At 41.6% G+C, this 20,738-nt stretch overlaps 1 protein-coding gene across 5 annotated transcripts in view; it reads right to left on the bottom strand.

The window, feature by feature from the left end:
- Positions 1-20,738, bottom strand: part of LOC104861497 (cytidine monophosphate-N-acetylneuraminic acid hydroxylase) — a 147,772-nt gene that overhangs the window by 69,040 nt on the left and 57,994 nt on the right. The window contains exons 1-3 of one of the 5 annotated variants that reach the window (XM_010622976.2): positions 18,134-18,155; positions 2,628-2,721; positions 2,222-2,425 (exon numbers count right to left, since the gene is read on the bottom strand). In XM_010622976.2, the coding sequence (XP_010621278.1) occupies positions 2,222-2,425; positions 2,628-2,635 (212 nt within the window). In that variant the 5' untranslated portion in view covers positions 2,636-2,721; positions 18,134-18,155. Of the gene's footprint in view, positions 1-2,221; positions 2,426-2,627; positions 2,722-2,817; positions 2,984-3,015; positions 3,041-13,001; positions 13,255-18,133; positions 18,156-20,738 lie in introns of those variants that run through there. The other 4 variants (XM_010622972.3, XM_010622974.2, XM_010622973.2 and 1 more) reach the window with 4 other exon arrangements.

The following is a 20,738-nucleotide window of genomic DNA, read 5'->3' as shown; positions in this document are numbered from 1 at the left end:
TTTAACCAAGAAATACTTCTCAAATCAGAAGCATCAACTTTTTAAAAACTAAAAATAGCTACTTTAACATATAGGTGAAGTGTGGTAACATTTATGAGCTTCATAGATTCAGAATTTCTAACCTTTCTTTTTTAATTATAAGGCAAATTATGTATTCCTCATTTCACTTTATTAGGGATTACTTTATGACACTTCTTTTTTCATTAGTAAACAGTCAGCAACCTTTCAAAAATTAAGACAGAATGGTTCACCACCCCTGCTAACTATGCAGGGCCCCGGAAAGGGAAACTGGCAGAACTCTGAGCTCTTGGGTGGCAAGTACAGCAGCGTCTCACACACACGAGAGGCCATGAAGACTTCAGACTTAACGAATGAGAAGCACAGTTTATAAGATCTGTTATAAGTTATAAGACCTTGGTTATATGTCAGGAATGGCAGGTCGGTCGGAACAAGTAGGTCACTATTCTTACTGAATCCAGGAAAAGACAGATGAATAGCTGCAAAGAGAAGTCAGATAGACATGCTGGGATCCGGAGACACACATGGAAGAGTGTCGTGTGTGCGTTCCTGCAGGGATGCACTTTCCAGGCATAACAGCTCAGTGAGCTGAATGTGGGAATGCACCCAACAAAGCTGGCCCTTCCTACAGCTCTGCAAAGAGAAGGGCATAATATGGAACAAAACTAGCATCTGTTACCCCCAAGGCTTTGGAGAAAAGAGGCTAAGGTGTGGTAGAGAAATCACTGTACTTAGATGACCAAGCTACATACAAAACCACTGTGAATTCTTGCAAATAATCCCTGTCCGTAGGCAGCACAAGAAGTTTAGGGTATAGTTCATAATAGCGAACATTTTTTGTGTGCTGACTATATGCCACCAGGTGACCTTCTCTTAACTAACTTTTATATATTTGACACATTTAATCCTCTCAAGAACTGGACAGAGTATTTTCATCTTCACTTTATACATGAGTGGCCCATGGCCCAGCGAGGCTATTCGGCTTGTTCTCAGTTGCTACCAAGCTGGTGAGTACAAGCAGCCCTCTAACCAGGCAGTGGGGAGGGAAGATCACACATTAACCACTAAACCTCAGCACCTCCTTAAATGGTCAGCCAAGTATCCGCTGTGTGAAATGGCTAAGAGGAAAGAAAAAACAGAATCCTGAAACTACAATAGGCACAAAAGAATGTCAACACCCCGATTACAGTAAGGTCTGAGGCTTCCATCGCCACAATTCAGAGGGGCCAAACAAGCTCCAGGCACACCAGTGGAAAACATTTAAAAATCTAAGAATATATAGAGATGGGCTGTGAAGCTATTTGGGTGGCAAAGGAAGTCAGTACGTTGGTGTGTGAATGTTCTAGACCTGGGTGACTTTCTTTTGTGCAACTGTAGCTGAGAATGTTTGAACATCTACACAGCTCCCTCTGAGAACACCAGCACTGACTGCCCACAAATTCCCTGAGAAATAAGACTGGTGACACAATGGAAGAAAAGTGCCTGACACTAATGGCTAAACTCACATGGATTAAATTGGGCTGAAGAAAGCTTTGCGAGGTGGGGCTAACAACCACTCACACACAGCATTAGGCTGACAGAGCAGAAGTCCGAGAATCTTTTCAGGCTCCTCCAGAGCCTGACAGCAGTACTGCTATCTCTTCAGCAGTCACTAAAAAGAAAACCATTCTGTCCTAGCACTGCTGCTGTGCTCCAGAGAGATGTGCTGGATTATGGTGGAAGACAACAAAAACATTAGTTCTGCTAACAAATGACCAGAACAGTCACTGCAGAGGGCAGAGGGCAGGGACACCTGAGCTTCTGCCACTTTTGTTTTGTAATAGAAACTAGGCTGCCAGGAAAATCTTCACTGCTTCCCAGCAGGGTTTGGAAATGTGCACCCTGGCCCACCCCACTGGAGCTCCTGGGGGACAGGGAGAGGGGACTTCTAGGAGGTGATTGTGAACGCTCCCCACAGACAAGCAAACACTCAAACACAGAGACGCATGGAACCTGGACATTTCACTCTGGATCAAGCTGAGAATAAGTTCAGGGCAGAAAACTAAGTGCAACCTACAGTTCTGAGATCAGAGAGATTCTAAATGAAGAGTTAAAACTTTCAAAATTACTGCAGGAAACAATCTGATGATTGGTTCATTTAAAACTTCCAGATGAGTACAACGCCAGCAGGGTTGCCAATGAGAAAGCAAAAGATTCTTGGTACCTTCCATCTAAATCCTCAATATCTTTTATGAACAATCCTCCTTGGTGTTTGCACAAATTCTTGCATGCCTTCAGGTGGCCGTTATTCTTGTACAAGATATAGTCTTTGCCGGTGCTCTTATTTCGCAAAAAATTGATTCCCTCTTTGAGACTGGAAACTTCAGCGGGCGACAGACACAGCAAGGTCTCAGTTGTCTGTTCCAGGCTATGAAAAGACAAGCGTTTCAAAGGGACTATTAATAATATCAGGTGGGATCATTGGGAGCTGATACCTCAAAGCCCCTCCCTCCAAGCACCCAGGCTTGGTGGCCCCCTAGGGGGTTCCTGCCTCCTCCCTTCCAATGAAGCACCCTTCCTCGGAAGGTTCCTCTTTTCTTTCCTAAAGAACCCAGGTATTTCTCACTTGCCTGTCCATCCTCTGTCGGTGCCTGGGTATTTCCAGAGTCACAGTTGCTTTTTCCGTTTCTGCCACTCTTTTGCTCCCAAGAGGTGTTAGTCTGCCTGCAGAGAGAATGTTTACCCCAGTTCACTATTTCATTTCCGTTGGTGCTATTTCCTCCCTGTACCACACCTCTTTGACAGCCTGACCCTGTCTACCTTCAGTCCAAAGCAGCTGCAGCGCTTTCTCCGGCTCCTGCGTCCGCCCCTTGCTTTGCCTGCAGACAGCTCCCTTCCTTTACTTCTCAACACCATGTCAGCCTCCAGGCTCAGGAAGAGCCCAGCAGCCACTCCAGGCATGTCCCTGAGCCTCTCCCAAGTGTGCACCCTGCCCCCAGAGAAGGCCAAACATAGCACCTAGGAAGCTGCTTGCTTTCTCACACAGGACGACTCTTAAAGTACTCAGAGTTTTCTCTCCCCATATCTAACAGAAGTAGTATGTCCTCACAAGCTAGCTATTTAATAACTCAACCCTCCTGTGGAGCTCTATTTGAATAACTTACAAAAAGCTCCAGCAGCAAATGAAGCATTGGACCCTCTATATTTTTTTCAAGAAAAATACAGATTTTGCATTTCTCGAAACCCTGTTGCTAAACAGACACTCTTTGCAATGCAATGCTGAATAAAATATCAACTTTGGCAAGAGAGTTTTCAAAATATATCTTTTTGTATAACCATGATCCAAAATCCAGATGTGTATTGTTTAATTTTGCCTTTTAACCCAAACTGGAAAAAGTTATTTTCTCCTGTTAACTGGTTTTGGAGCTCAAGCACATTTGTGGCACTTTTACTTTCATTTTAAGAAGTACTGTACATTTCTTAAACAGAAAATAGAAATACAGATGTTCATCATTTAACAACCTATCTGTTTAACTGCTGTTTGGACTTAGGATGGAGGCACACTGCTCAGACATATGACCTGCTGCAGCCACTGTACATCTTGTTTATAGAACTTCAGAGTCTTTTTTTGTACATACACTTTGTTTTGTAATTTTTGCTGATTGTACTGTATAGTACAGTACTGTAGTTTGTGTTTGTAATGTATAATATTACACATTATAGTACTGCATGTAAGAGTTATACAAATAAAAGCAAAGTCATCCTGCTGGAGTTTCCCTTGACCATTACTTTGTTCTGAATATAGTATTGTACATACTGTATATAATTCCTCATTTAGTGACCAATTCAGTTAACAACCTAGTTGCAGGAATGGAATTCAATTGTTAAAAGAGGAACACTTAACTAATACTTAGCCAAAGTAAGTACAGAGGCAATTCCTGGAATAATGAAAAATGTGAATGGATAACCTCTTCAGATGTTTTGTTTGTTTGATCGAATAGATTAAACAGCCAGAGTTCTGTGTTATACTGTGAGCTGGGTATGCTAAAGCACAATGTACTAACTACATCTGTTGACAGTTCCACATGAAGTCACTTCAGAGCCCAAGGCAAAAGACAAAATAAAAGTATGCTCCTATATACATGTTTATGTATACATGTTTAATTTATGCACATTAATAAAATAAACTAATTCGTTTCATTTTTTGACATTTTCAAATATGCATGTAACATATTTGATCACTTCCCACACTACATTAATTGTCAATATGACGGCATTAAGAAACTTCTGGAGAGATGATTGTATCATGGGGTGCTTGATGGTAGTTACTTGCATGTTGGTCATGGGTAAAGACATTGGAAACATTGCTCTTTTGGCCTTTTGGCTAAGATCAAGTGTAAAGACATTGGACACTTTTTTCCAGCTAAGATCAAGTGCAAAGACATTGGACACATTTTCCCATATACTTATACGCCATTTGAACTTTTTTTGAGAAGAAGTATTTGTAGAGTTCATTTGCAAACTTATTGATTGGATTACTTATTCCTTTGTTTGTTTGTTTGTTTGTTTTAGTTCCTTATATACTCTGGATATTAATCCCATGTCAAAACAATAGCTGGAAGTTTTCTTCTATCTGTAGGCTATCTCTTTACTGTGTTGTTTCCTTTGCAGTAGAAATGCTTTTTTTAATTTGATGCAATCCTGTTTGAAAATTTTTGCTATTATTTCCTGAGCTACTAGAGTCCTAAATGGAAGTCATGGCCCATCTCTATACCATGAAATGTTTCCCTTCTATTTTCTTCTAGTAGTTTCAAAGTCTTACATTTAGATTGTTGACCAACTTTTAGTTGGTTTTCTTGCAAAGTGAGAGATTATGATAGAATTTCAATCTTTTACATGTGGATATCCAGTTTGCCCAGCTCCATTTGTTAAAGAGGTTATCTTTTCTCTTTTAGTTCCTTTGTCAAGAATCAAATGGCTAGAGCTTCATGAGTTGTTTTTAATGTGTCCTTTTTTATATTCCATTGATCTATGTGTCTATTTTTCTGCTATTACCATGCTATTTTTGTTACAATCACTCTACAATATTTTTTGAAATTGGATATTGTTGTCTCCAGCATCGCTTATTTTTTTAACTAGAGAAAATATAATTGTCATAAATTCCTATTTTGGTATAATTAAAATATTTAAACCAAAATAAGTTTTAACATACTCTTCAGTGATTCATTATTTTTTCAAAAATATTATTTAAAGATAACCATTAAAGAAATATCCAAAAAATTTTTATAGAGGCTGTTAGATTTGCCTTGCCTTAAGATGGCTGCCACATAGAATAGCAGCCTCCATGTTAAAATATGGCTTCTCCCAACAAAGGACAGGTTTCTTCCCATCATGCCTCTTCTCCCACCAAAAAAGCAACCTAATACTTGCTACCTCCTAGCAGCTAGTGATGTCACAGGCTCCTCTAATCCCTTAATGCTACCTCACTCAACTCCAACCCAGCGCTCAGGTTAACACCACTCAGCTATCAAAGAAGCTTCCTGTTCCGCCATGCTGCTGTTCCTTTGTTAGGAGACAGCCTGGCAGATCCTCCCCATAATAAAGGCTTGCTGTAGTCCTAGTCTGGTCCTGTTTTTTGGCTGTTTTACCTACCATGTGCATTGTTCCTTTTGCCCCAGTCTTGGTGGCTTGTGTGGCATCTGAAGTTTGCAGTAATTGGTTTGCTATGGAGTTTTGCCTTGATTTTTATTTTATATATCCATTTATCTGTTGATGAGAACCTAGGCTAGTTCCATTTCTTGTCTATTGTGAATCATACCACTATAAACATTGATGAGCTAGTGTCCCTATAGTATAGGACCTTTTAATTCCTTACAGTACATTCCAAGGAATGATGTAACTGGTCATGGTAGTTCTGAAGCAAGAGATACGTAAGGAAAAAGCTGGAAAAAGAAGGGAGGGCTTGCCTTGGAGCCTGATTTCTGGGACTAGATCCACCTTCTGAATTAAACAACTCTGAACTAGGATATCCAGATATAAACCCAATAGAAAAAGATAGCTAGGTAGTAGAACCTACACAACAAGTCTCTGGACATGTGACCAATGGTCTGCACCCCTTGGTCAACCCCAAGTATAATTACTATGTCACTTACTATGCAGATTTTACACACACACACACACACACACACACACACACACACACACCAACCACCACCACCACCATGACAGTTGCTCCACGAACTACAAAAGGTTAAAAACTCCACTGCCAGAAAGACAGGCTGAGTCAAGCTGCTCATTAGCAAGTCATACCTCAGCTCAAACTCCCCAATCCCAATCCAAACTCTAAAATGTAACACCCTCAAAACCAACCCCACCCTCTCAGTGCTGTGAGCTCTTCTGACTGGCCTGCTCCTCTCTGTGAACTCTGTTCTGTCTTTCAAATAAAACATTGATCGTGTTGCTACTGTTGGGTGTCATGCTCAGTTCTTTGTTTAGGACATCAAGAAGTTGGACAAGAGTCCCACTCTGGTAACAGTCCTATTTTCAGTTTTTTGAGGAACCTTCACACTGGTTTCCGTTGTGAATGTACTAATTTACATTCCCAAGAGCATCAAACACTTCCTTTTTCCTGGCATCTTTGTGAGAATTTGTTTCTGGTTGAAAACCACTCTGAGATAGAAGCTTAATGTGATTTTGATTTGCATTTCCCTAATGACTAAAGAATTAGTGGGCACCAATACGAGCCTCACTCTCAGGAAGACTTTATGATTCTATGAAGGATGCCACCATCATCCTAGCTTTGGACAGAGATATCTATCTAATGAATATTTGTCTCTCACAAGGGACACTTTGCGGGCTGGTTGGGTCTCCTTCTGCATAGGACACCATTTTAAAAAACCAAGATCTAGGGCCAGGGATTTAGCTCAGTGGTGCCGCTGCCTACCTTGCAAGCACAAGGTCCCAAACTCGATTGCCAGTACCAAAAAAAAAAAAAAAAAAGCCAAGATCTCATTGACTCTATAGGACTCAGGATGAGCCATAAGAAACTGCATGAATCATGCCTTGCAAACACCACTAGGCTATATCCTTTGTCAATGGGAAAGGTTTGACCCAGCCAATTCTAAAAAGGAATAGCTTGTCTACTATTGCAATAGGGTTTGGGTTTAATATGAACTAGGAAATGGCAAAAGATAGGTATGGATGGCAGTTTAAACTATGAAACCATTTTGCAGATAAATTGTTTCTGCTTAAAACACAGAAGTTAGAAGGAAATTCCTCATGTTTAGGCTTTTGTGACTTTATCTCCAGAAAAGCCCAGAGACTGTGGTATTTAGAGTGGCCTCCAAGAAAGAGAGAGATATTATCTTTGATGATCCTATCCTTACATCCCCACCTGCTTCTCAGGGGGTTATGAGTCTCTCCTATCTGTTTAATGAAGAAACTTCAATGGGAACCCCATCACCTATGACCCAATTCTGAATATGGCCTTTTCTGTGTTCAACAATTAGGATCTGGAAGAGGATCAAAAAAGAAAAGCTAAGACAATCTACAATGTAGGAAAAAATTTTTACCAGTTGTTCCCCAGACAAAGGTCTACTATCTAGAATATATGAAGAACTTAAAAAAATCAGACCCCTAATATAAAGACCCAATTAAAAAATGGCTACCTGAAATAACAGACATTTCTCAGACAAACAAGTAAAAGCAGCAAATAAACAAATAAAAAAATGTTCAACATCATTGGTTATTCAAGAGATGCAGATGAAAACAACACTGAGATTCCACCTCACACCAGAAAGAACGGCTGCTATCATGAAATTAACCAGTAGCAAATGCTGGAGGGCTGTGGGGAGAAAGGAACCCTTCTCCATTGTTGGTGGGAGTGCAGAATGGTGTAACCACTATGGAAATCAACATGGAGATACCTCAAACAACTAGGATTAGAAGTCCCATTTGACCCAGCTATTCCTCTGCTTGGTGTCTTCCCAAAAGAATTAAAAGAATCGTACCACAGTGATCTATGCACACCCATGTTTATAGTGGCACAGTTTGTAATAGACAAAACTTGGAAAAAGCCCAATTGCCCATCAATTGGAGACCAGATAAAGATGTGTTTTTTCTATAAAATGAAGTATTACTCAGCCATAAAGAATGAGACATTAAGGGCCGGGGATTTAGCTCAGTGGTTGGGTGGCCTGCCTTGCAAGCGCAAGGACCCAAGTCCAATCCGCAGTACCAAAAAAAAAAAAAAAAAAAAAAAAGAGAGAGAGACATTAGAGACATTTATCACTAAATGGATGCACAATGAGGCTATACTCTTAAGTGAAATAAATAGGACATATGAGTAAATACTGAATAGTTTCTCTGGTCTGAAAAACTAAAAGTGTAAATAAGGTTCAAATGGCGTAATTGGGAGCGTGAAATAGGAAGAAATTGGCTAAAGGGGAAGTGGGAAGGGGAGGGGAAAGGAAATAAGGGAAAAATAAAACATGAAAAAATGGAAACAAAGTCTTTGTAAATGGGGAAGGGTGAAGGGGTGAAGGGAGGACAGGGTTATGGGGAAAAAATAAGAACCAAGATATATCATCGGAAGGTATAAGATCACAGTGATGAATGTAACTGTATTGTTTGCTTTAAATATACCAACAAACTTAATGGGGGAAAAAAGAGGAAAGGTCTGAGCTGGTGTGCTCAGAAGAGTTCCCCAACTCCTATAGACACAGCTCACACAGTACACAAAGATGTTGTCTTGGGCAACTGAGACTAGTAAGAACCTTCCTCCTAGTGGAGCTGTTAACTGTTACAGGTATACCTCCTCACATTGCTAAAGTACCAGCTTCACATCCCGGTCCAGGGTATAAACCTGAATCTCAGATTCCACAGAGGACTCAGAGGGATCAAGCAGCATGAGAACAATGAATAAATATTCCTGCACAGACTGGGAAGCGAGGTGATGTTGAACTTTGAAGAATTGTCAGATGTCCCGACAGTCACCAGCTCCACGTTGGTAACTTGCTTCATGAGCTGGACAAATCACAACTCAAAGGTTTCTTTCAAAATCATGGGGATGTGATGGAGCTACACATAAGCTGGAGTGGGAAATTACCCAATTTTGTTTTGTCCTGTTTGATGACTTTGAGCCCGTGCAGAAGGTGCTGAGCAACAGGCCCATTGTGTTCAGAGGCGAAGTCCATCTGATTGTGGAAGAGGACACTCAAGCTGCCAGGGGAGGGGCCTATTCGATAACTGCCTCCGAGCACCTGGAGACCCTCAAGGTGGCCTGGGCGGTGGAGTAAGAGGCCCTCCCCTGGAGGAACGGTGCAGAAGCCAGGATTTGGGACTGGAAGGGGGATTGCTCCAAGGCAGTGAATTGCTTGTTATTGGCCTTCACCTATAGCTCCAGCTCCTGCACAGTGGTGAATTTCTTCAGCCATCCTTTGGTGTCTTGAAGTATGGCCCAGTCTGTTATAAACTGCTTAAGTTTGTACAATTTTACTTATTTTTGTATGAATGGTGTGTGCCGCTCCGTTTCCCTCTCTCTTGGCCTTTTAGTCCTTTACTTCCAATTGTGTGGAAAGATATTTTAATAACAGGTTACAGAAGAAAAAGAATGAGAAGGAGGAGGAGAAGAAGGAGGAGGGGAAGGAGAAAGGGACGGGACAGGGGAAGAAGAGGAAGGAGAAGCAGCGGCAGCAGCCGCTCAATTTCCTTGTTTATTTTGCATACACAGGCTGGATTTTTGTTTTAAACAGCCATTTCCCCAAAGGAGTATGGTTCACTTATTACTGACATTTGTTATGTTTCATTCACTGGCATATTTCTTACTTATTTCATGGGTTTCAGAAGACTATGAGAAATACAGGATTTTGATAAATGTTTTGGAGGCAGGAAAAATCCAAGTGATTTCTTCTTAAAAGTCATGACTACCTTCTGACATTGAAAAATGGTCATATAGAAAATTTGAAAAATGCTGTTCTACCTGATATGGTTAAAAGCTGAATTGAAGGTGTTATAGAACTTTTGATGTTGATCACAAAATATTTTTAAAACTTACTGTTTTTACCATTGAGATTTAAGTTATAAGATAGGTTTTGAATGTCTAGAATGCAATTAATAGACCTTTCTTGAACTGTTAGATTTTTTTTTGAAGTAGAGTTTTTAGTTTTTATTTGTTAAAAAAAAAAAAACAAACAGAACAGGGATTTAGCTTAGTGGTGCCACTGCCTGCATCACAAGCTCAAGGACCTGAGCTCAATCCCTGGTACAAAAAGAACAAAACACACAAACAAAATAACAGATAAAGAAAAGCAAGCCTCCAAATCCAGATAACAATTGGAGTGAAAAAAATTATCAAATTGATTTTGAGAGCCCATTTCAGAAGCAGGCTTTGCCCTACATTCAGCAATAAGGAATAGATGACACAGAGGCCAAGGAGAAGAGACAGGCTTGGCTGTGTCTTCCCAATCCATTGCGACTGGGCCATATCCCTTTTGTCCAACCTCATTTCTACATCTTTCTTCTTGCATCATTGAATCTAACTTTAAAAAGGAAAGTTGACCATGAATCTTTAGACTCATCAATCTGATAGCTCCCATGTCACATAATATTATGATAAAACAAATTTGTTATGGTCGTCTCTTGTCAACCTGTCTCCTGGCATAGAGCCATTGACTGTGACTCTTGTGTTAGTTTCCACTGCTGTGAATGAATGCTGCTATAACCAACTTAAGGGAAGGAAGATTTACTCTGGCTCATCCCGTTTTCCACTATGACATAAGCAATCAATTCTGCAATAGAGAGTATGGCCGATTCACTGCTGAAGCTGTCTATCTGGAGATAGTGTCAGATGCACCAAACTGAGGAGTAACTCCCCAAGACTGCACCACTACACCCCTTTCAAATGCTAGTTGCAAGCCCCAGCTTCTTTTAACCATGCTTCTGATCAACTCTCTACAAATTAAAATCCCTTTTTGAGGTTCAAAATTGATTTGCTTAAGCACCTCACAGAACTCAGGAAAGCCCTTACATCTTACTGGTTTATTGTAAAGGATACTGAAAGCGTCCATGGACAGAGGGCCAGGTTCAGCACCGTCTTGGGGTACACTGCTCCATGTGCTCAGCTGTCAGGAAGCTCTTTGAACCCAGATCTTTTGGGGTTTCATGGAGACTTTATTGTATTTGCATGACTAAAGTGTGGACACCTGTCAAATCTGGTTGAACCAAAAGGATGTGATCTAATGCTAGGAGAGAAACCAGCAAGGCTGGTCTGTTCAAATTCTTTTCAGTCTCTCTGTACAGTGTCGCCCCCCCCGCCCCCCCCCCGCCAGTCCCCGGTATGGAACAGATAAGGGAAATCACAGAATTCTGTTACAGCCTCCTCTGAGGCAGAGGGAAGATAAGAATTTGTATGAACTAACTTGGGGAGGGAGTTCAGAGGCAGGAACAGTAGGTGAAATCCAAATGCACATGATTTAATATAACAGTCCCTAATATCCTCCCCCACCTCATTTCAAACCATGTGCTTCCTCCAAACATCTGCCCTTCTTTCATTTCCTCAAAGTGTAGTGATCACAGATTGTCCTTCTGTGATCTCTTTCTCCTGGGCTCTGTTCTTCTCATCCTTTAGAGCTTGGTTCTATCAGTTGCTGGCAATCTTTCCTGACCTTCTGGAGAAAGTCTGGTCCTACTATAAGGGCGCTGGGCTCTCAGAGTGCCAAGTGCTTCTCCTTCGTATGGCTTTCAAATTTGCAATTTCCTTTTAATAACGAGAATGACTGATTTCTGCTCCCTAGAAAACCACGGTTCTCATGGGAGAAAGAACCGTGTCTACATGCATTTGCCCTGTGTTCCCCAACCTAGCACACATGAAAATTCTAGCCAATGCTTGCTGAATCAATGAGCACTTCAGTTAATGGGATCCAACAGCAGTTCTTACAAAGCTATTTTCAAGGGGCTTGGAATGTAAACATGCCACCATTCCTAGGATATCTATACAACATCATCAGGTTCACTTGGGAACTAAAACTTAGTACAATGTTACACTGGCATTTTAAAAATAAAAAGTACTACAGAAAGTACTCCTAACTTAGGACTAGGTATAACTGTTTTTTCTTTCTTTCTTTCATTTTTTTTTTTTGTATTGAAGCTGATATTTCCCCATTGTTATGGTTTCTATTTAGATGTTTCCCAAAAGCTCACGTGCTTATAACTGTGGCTTTGGGAAGGAGACTGGATTATGGGAGCTTATAGCTGACTTGCTGTTTTGAGGAGGAGTCTGGCCAGAAGAGGGTGGTATGGCCTGGAAGGGTTTATTTATCTCCTTTCACCCCTCTACCAAGCCATCCTGACTTGGAGCCAGACGATTAGAGTCCGAAACATGAGCCACAATAAAATCTCCTTAAATTGTGGGTATCTGGTATTTTGTCCAGTAAAGAGGAAGTAACTAAAACACCCGCAGAAACAAACATCTGTCACTGATATGTGCTTTAAGAGTGACTGCATGTTTGAGCCATGACCTCTTAGTTCATAGCACACTTCAAGCCTAGACCCACTGAGTCCCCTGGGCCCTTTGGCTGTATTCTTAAGGAGCTCTCTTGGTCTAACAGCTTTCTGAGCCCTAGGCAAAGCAATGAATACTATATGGGCAGAAGGAAACTTCCAAAGCAAAGATCTGTTGGCAGTGATAAAAAATGAGGGAAGCATATGGAAAAAGAACTGCATGTGACTAGAGAGGAGTTAAATAAAGGCACAATCGGAGAGAGCAGACTGAAGGTAATAGGATGCCTAGTGTAAGCACGGAGCAGCATGGAGCAAGCTCTCTTCCCAAATATCAGGCTGAGTTGCAAAGGGTCAATGCTATATGTTCAAAAATTGTTTTAACATCATGCACCCTACCCCATCTCCCACAGGCAGATCTCAATTCTTTTAACAAGTCACAGAAGAAGTAATAATTAACTACTGAAAATACAGATCCTAAATCCAACAGCAAAACATTTAAACCATACCGTTGTTTCACTTCAGGTGGAAAAGAGCCAGCAGCACAAAGAGCAGCTCCCAGGCACAGGGAAAACAGTTGGGATCTTCCCAATGGTGTATAGAACCTCTACTTCTGATGTAGCCTGGAAATTTCAATTTCCTTAATAACAAACTTGATCTGATTTCCTTTGAGCCAGAAAGCCTTTCCAAAACCAATTACAGAAGTGCAGTAGGCAAGAGAAAAGCAGGGGTTTAGACTCTGAGTGCAAGAAACACTCAGCAGTTTGTGCGGATGTTAACTGTCTTGATATGTCTGTCGGCCTTTCTAGTTCCCTCCTGACTCCTCCCATCAGAGCCTTGAAAGAAGATGGTGAACTTTAGATAAACTCTGGATTTTTTGCCAACATTGGAGGTAGGAAATCTGTATCAATGTGAGTGTGTGTGAGTGTGTGTGCACGTGTGTGTACCCATGCATTTTGCAGACACAGAAACATGGCCTAAGAGGAGAAGGCAAGGACTTAATCTACTTCCCTGACTTATGAAAGAAATCTGGCTTGTTATAGACACACTTTGGGGTTTTTTTTTCAAGTGCATCAATAATAATTGCTTCATTATAAAATAAGGATCACTGTCTCTGGTTGTAGAGTTTCCTTCTGGCTTACCTTCTAGTTCTCTGTACTTCTCTCACTGTAGGTGACAGGTCTCCCAAGTCAGACCCCCAGCCAACCAGAAGGAAGCGCCCCCCAACAAGCAGACCTACTTCCCACATCCACAGGAAGACAGAGATAGCAGGAAGCCAGCAACTGTTCTGCTATTCTTACCACCACCCTGCTTATCACGTAGCCCCAGGCCCATCATCCATGGGACTCTAAAATTTTCCACCCTTTCAACCTGTGCCCCCTCCCCACCCTGCTTCCCCTACAGCAACCTTGCACACCCTCCTCTTGGTGCCAGTGGCTTTCTTGCCCCTGGCCCATCTGCACCCAGATGGCAATAAACCCATCACATGTTGCTTAGATTTTACCTGCCTCAGTGGTCTGGCCTGACACTGAGTTGTGTGCCTCAGTCTGACCTAACAGCAGGTACTTCCATCGTCCTAGCCTCGGGCTCAGATTAATAGGAGCTTAGAGTCCAAACCTGGATCTCCTGAGAACTCTGTCATATCCTGTGTTCTAGATGATTTGGGCTCTTTGCAAGGAAGCCTCCTGTGAGTCTTTCAACAGATGCAACTGAGGAAAGACCTGCCTAGTGTTTTGTGTATTCATAAATTGACCTCTTGCGTGCCCCTGTCTGTGTTCATTAATGCACCTCGAGTGTTCCCCCTTCATTAAACTCAATTATGACTCCAGTTCTCCGTGAGCTCTCTTTTCTCCAGAATCCCTGGGAAATTCTGAAGCTCCAAACTTGCACTTTAATAATACTGAGAGGAATACAAAGTTCTCTAAACATTTTATTTATATTACTTTTGTTTCTCCAATAGGATTGTAAGTTTCTAATTAGATTGTAAGACTCCGGTTAGACTGTAGCTCTTGTCTCCCTAATTAGATTGCCTCTCTAAATAGATCGTAAGCACCGGATATGTGCCTTTGGACTTGTGCTTACCATAGTGTTCAAAATGTAAACAACTTGTGGCAGATCTCCAGTAAAAAGGCAGAGGGTGGTTAGATCCCTACTTTTACTGTATCTGGAGGGATGTCTATTAACAGGAGGAAGGAAGAAAGGACTTTGAGGCAAAGCAATTCTGCTAGATAATACTTGACCCCTAACGTGTTCCTTTCCTTCTCCAAATCATGATGATCTTTCAAATTCTTCCTTCCCTCTGTCCAGGGGGCATCACAGGATCTTTTAAATTGAGAGACAACATATATAGTAAGATTGACTTATTTTGGATCTGTACTTCCACGATCTCTTACACGTATGTATACACCCAGCCACCCCCCACATCAAGGTACAGAATATTGTCTAGGACTCCAGAAAAATTAACTGTGCAAATGTTAGCCACTCTTCTGACCTTTATCACTGCAGTTTAATCATGTCTACTCTTGAATTTTACATAAATGAAAGCATATAATCATATTCTTTCATACCTGGCCTCTTTCTCCCAACATTATCACTACAGGATTCAGCTACACTCTTGTACATAGCAGTGGTTTTTTTTTCTTTTTTGTTGTTGTATAATATTCTGCTTTGTAAATACATATTTTCTTTTTCTGTTCCACAGTTGCTAGCTATTTGCTTTGGGATATTAAGTACATATAAATATATTTATATATTATATATAAATATAATGAACATCTTTGTATATAAATTTTTGTACACACAAGCATCATTTATATTGTGAGTATACTCAGGGTAGAATTTCTGGATCAAATGGCATATGTATATAGCTAGGATAGGTGTGTCGTGCATAGGTATGATAGGTATGCATAAGTATGATAAATATTGTCAACCAGTTTTCCAAAGGGGCTGTATTTATTTATACTCCCAGCAGCAAATTAAGAGTTCCTGTTATAATACCATAAGTATTTTGCATTTAGAATTTTGTCACAGATTTTTAGTGTATAATTAGTTAACTGAATCTTTGTGATTGCTATATCTACCCTATTGCAATCCTGTGGACAGCCCAAGTGAACCAGTACTCAAAGGTAAGGCATGAGGACCAGATGCCACACAAAAGTGGATCCAAGTCAGTTAAACAAAGGCAAACAGTCAGTGATAAGCCTGCTATCTCCTCCTGCCCAAGACGATACAAGAATCTGAGACATGATTAAGAGCTCATATTGGAGCAGCTCTCTCTGGAGTCCACATTTTATTGCCAGAAGTTGCATGTCTATTACATGGTTAACAAATTCTACATAGGTTCACTTCTAAAAACGAAGTAGGAAACTACCAGAGAGAAGTGAACCCTGTGTGATGGCTGAAGGAACCCACATCAGCTCTCAGTGCTGAGTCCTTACACCCAAAATGACAGCCAACTATTTTCTCTTCTGTGTGAGAGCACTAGGCATGGAAAGGAAATTTGCCTCCAGAAAGATTAGCACACTGACCCACCAGAGCAAGGACATCTCTCCCCACAGAGCCATAAAGGAAACAAGGGAGAACTTTCAAAATATTTTAGATTAGTGTATCAAGGCAGTTAAAAATGTCATTTAATAGCAGAAACCTAGATTCTCTTAAGAGCAGGTTTGGCAACACTTACTTGACTTAAGTGTCAACAGAGAAACAAAAAAGACTTTAGAATTCAAGTAAAGGGAGTTCGCTCTGAGAACCCACAGGAGACAAGGAAGGCAGACAGGGATGGCAGGAGGGGGGAGTCCCAAGGGACTGGGCAGACCGAGGACTTTCAGCAGCACCTCGATGCTCTCTGGAGTCTGAGATGCCCTCACCCCCACCTCAGCCTTCAGCAGGTATCCAGGAGAGAGTGGTCCAAACGCATACAGGGAGCACAAAGGAGAGAGAGGGCCTCCAGGTCGGGGCCAGGGGTATAATCAGGTCACCAAAGAAAATTGGGCCAGACACATAAAGCTCCTCAAAATCAAAACAGAAGCATGAGTTAGGGGAGGCATTACATCTCCCACCAGGAGTGGGCTGTACAATTTAACACTTTATTTAGACCCCAAATGTCAGGGTGACCTTCTGGAAGATGGTGCATAGAAGAAACAGGTGCACTGAGAGTGACAGAGAACAAAAGGACACTGACAGTCACCAGTGCCATGGCAAAACAACACATCAGCTGAATGCTATGCCTCAAACCAAGCCCAGGGTCCGTGCGCAGACCAGTGAAATAGATGCAGGAGAGAGCAAGGGAATGGAGAGCCAGTAATTTCTACATAACAGCAAGTCCAGAAGGAGAAAAATGAGATATGAAGAAACAATGATCAAAAAATAATAAAAGAACATTTTTTTCTCAGCTGAAGAACATCTTGATTTCATACTTAAGGAACCTAGTAATTATTTTGGGCAGAACACTTAAAACAGCCATATTATACATAATCTGATGGAATTTATAAATGATGAAAAGAATATTCTAGAAGAAATCATACAGGTCTCCATGCTTCTCACCTACTCTTTCTGCCCACTCCCCCCCAAAAATCAGGCACAAGGACAAAGAAGCACTGACCTGGGCTTTCTTATTCCAAATTAACTGCAGAGGCCATTGCACAGTGCCTATGGAATCCCACAGCTGCCATGACTCATGGGAGCTAATAAATAAAGTCAGGTTTGGGCTGGGGATTCAGCTCAGCGGTTCTGTGGCTTGCCTTGCAAGCTCAAGGACCCGAGTTTGATTCCCCAGTACCAAAAAAATAAAAAATTTTTTTAAAAAGGCAAGCTTAAGTATTACATGGGACCTCCAAAGTCCAAGGAAAGAACAAAATAAAAGGTCAATAAAAGGAAACATCATTTTGCAAACAGAAAGGGGACGTAGAGACTGAGGAGGTAGGGGTGTAAAACATTTAAGGTGTGTCATGTACATGTAGCAACTACCCAGAGTGAATGTAGTCTTTATATGTGGCAAACACGAATTAAAAATAAAAATAAATAATAATGATGAAAGGGGGTCCAGAAACAGAAGGAGGGAGGCAGGTAGGGAGGGGAAGGAGAATGAAAATGTGTTATACCTATACCTCACTTCCTTAGATGAATGTAAATGTTATGTATGACAAACATACTAATAAAAGAATGAAAAAGAAAAAAGTAAAACTACTTAAAGTATTTTTTAAAATCTTTTCTTTTTTAAAAAATGGCCTTTTCAGACTCACAAGCACCCAGAACACACACTTTCCAAATGTGCCTTTGGAAAACAAGCTCCTCAATACCCTCAGGCTGAGCCTTAAGGCAGCACATCCAGGACACCCTCCAAGCCTCCTCTTCTGGAAGGTTCTTCCACACTCTTCTCCTTTACCAAACAGCCCTGTTCTCTAGGGCTCATCGTCCTCATAAAAACTTCCCTTTGATAATGCTCTCTTCTAGCCACTATCCTCTTTTCCTTTGTTTTTGTTTTTCTTCTGTCAAATTCCTTATTTCTCCTCTCTGCCTCCGAACTTTATTCCCCACTGAAGGCACTCTGGCTGCTCCCCAGTCTGCTAGAACTGAAGTCCCTGGGGCCCACAGCGACCTCCACATTGGAAACCCCAAAGAGCCTCATCAGGTTTGAACTTACCCAGCCTGTTCAGTGCACAGCTCTGTTGTTCCCACTCTTAAGAGTTCTCCTCCCTCCAAGTCCCAGATGCCCTCTCTCCTACGATTCCATAGCAATCTTTTGTTTGGTTTTGTTTTGTTTTTCCTTGTCTTCTGTGGGACCTGGGTTGTTGCTGTTTCCAGGCTTGCCTCGCCCAATGCTCTGATCTTATTATGTAGCCTGTTCGTCAGTCATATTTGTCCTATCTGTCTCTGAGATCACAAAATCACTGCAAATTAAAAGGTGGTGGTGGGCCGGGCGTGGTGGTGCACACCTGTAATCCCAGCACTGGGGAGGCTGAGGCAGGAGAATCGCTGTGATTTCAAGACCAGCCCGGTCTACATAGTGAGCTCCAGGTCAGTCTCAATTACATAGTGAGACCCTGTCTCAAAAAACAAAACAAAACAAAAAAGGTGGTGATGGGAGACTTGCAGGAAGGATCCAGAGGCATCTCCTGGAGCAGAACCTCTTGCTCCCATGTCAGAACTAGAGAAGAACACTGATCCCCTGCCTAGTGTCCTGGGTGTGAGCAATGGAGGAGGCTCACTGTCCTTCACTGGGTGACGGGCCTGGGGAACCAGGCCACCCCACTGACTGAATCTTCTACCTTGGAGGAGCAGTGAGGGCCACAGGCCTGGGATTCTTTCATGGTCACAGTTGGACTCAAAGTCCCCTCTACAAGCCCCATCATCTTCTGCTAGCTCACTGGGGCATACAAGTCCCCTAACAGAAATCCAGTACAGAAAGTAGAGCTCCACCCTGAAGCCTCTTTCCTAAGTCATATTCTCTAATCTGACTTTTATCAAAGAAGCCCTTTCTGGGATTGATAGGGGATTATAGTGATGAGTAATAACCATAATTTCCCTCCTTTCAGGTGGCTCTTACTGTGTTTTCAGACCCTAAATAGAACCTCAAGAATAGAACATCAAGAAATCTCTCCCTAACCAGTGGCACTTGAATTCATAGTAGGTGATGGTTCTGGGTGGCAATCACTAGAATTGCTGCTTTTTACTACCTGAATCTTCTAAGAGCCTCAACCAGAAAGGCACAGTAAAGGTTTAACAGGTTCACAAAGGAGCTGTACTTGCATGAAGGTCCCATGGCATCCAATGGGACAGTGTGTTTACCACTGGTGTTTCAAGCCAGCAGGAATGTGCTAAAAAGTGTTGGCCAACAAGCAGATGTTGAGCACATTTCTTTCTCTGAAATATTAACTGGGTTTATTCTCTCATATCTTTCCATCCTGAATCTGATTCCTGTTTTTCCTTCTGTGCAAAAACTCCTTAGCCTCCTTTACCAGTACAGAAGAAAAATACTCACGTACCATAATTGTTTCACTAAGTGAGTTAATTTCCATATCTTCACTAAAGAGCAACTGGGTGGGGAAAAATTTCTACAACTCAGTTCCTGGCCTGGGCATTTAAAGCATCAGATCTGACAAAATGGCCTCTAATTGCCCGGCATTGTTCCTTTGCATGGCAACTACCACTGAGCTGGGTGGTCAAGTTCCTTCCTGGACCAAGAAGAAAGCCAACAGGGAGGGAATCTCCAGGCTGCTCTCTGTATTCACTGTGACTCTTTTCAGACTAGGACCCCCTTCCCATCGGGTCCTTGTTCAACAGCTGGCCAGACACCTTTGCCATTCCAGACTTCCCGTTTAAAAATCAATTCAAGAAGCTGAACTTCAACTTGGTTCCCAACTTGAGTTTTGGCTGTTCGGTACCCACCATCCACAGTTTCATCTCCTGCCATTTTAGTTACCCACAATCAACTGTAATACAAAAGTATTCATGGAAAACTCCAGAAGTCACAAACTATAAATGTTAAATTGCTATTACAAGAGCATGATGGAATTTTCTGCCACCCTGATGCATCCTGCCTACAGTGTGAATTATCCCTTTGCCAAGCACACATGCTACATACCCCCCTACACCATGGCCATTAAGATACTGCAGTCACATAACTTTTATTATAATATATTGCTTTACCATTACTCTGTTTTATTATTAGTTATTGATGTTAGCCTTTTACTATGCCAAATTTGTAAGTCAAGCCTTGTCATGGGTATGAGTATATAGAAAAAACATAGTCTGACCAGGCTTTAGTAGTTTCTTGCATGCACTGGGGGTCTGAGTGTGTGTCCTCAGTAAATAAGGGGGAGCCACTGTACCTTTCCAGGAAACCTGCTGGCACCCTCCAGCCACCACCGACCCATCAGCCAACTCACAAGGTCCCTACTGGGCTCGGTTCTACAGGAAGTTCAAGGGCAATAAAGTACCATCCTTCTCCTTCAGAAGCCTGCAGCCCAGTGAGGGACAGCCACCCAGCCAGAAAATGTCAGTGAAGTGCAAGCAAAATGTGACCGATGTCTCATTTCTGCATTGTGGTTCTGCCTTCTCAAGAACCTTACTTAATTGACTCTTTCCCCCATTTTTTCCATTTCTCCTTCTACCTTCAACTTCTTTCTACATTTAAATATGAGCACATCACTCCTATTTTGAAAACTGTAAAACTATAATTTGTTTCTTTACTTACTATTATTTTCTAGTAATGACTCTCTTTCTTTTTTTTTTTTTTTTTTTTTTTT

Source organism: Fukomys damarensis, unplaced genomic scaffold (assembly GCF_012274545.1).
Source record: "Fukomys damarensis isolate Sample0158 unplaced genomic scaffold, DMR_v1.0_HiC HiC_scaffold_10, whole genome shotgun sequence".
NCBI lineage: Eukaryota > Metazoa > Chordata > Mammalia > Rodentia > Bathyergidae > Fukomys > Fukomys damarensis.
This window is presented reverse-complemented; position numbering and strand designations above follow the sequence as displayed.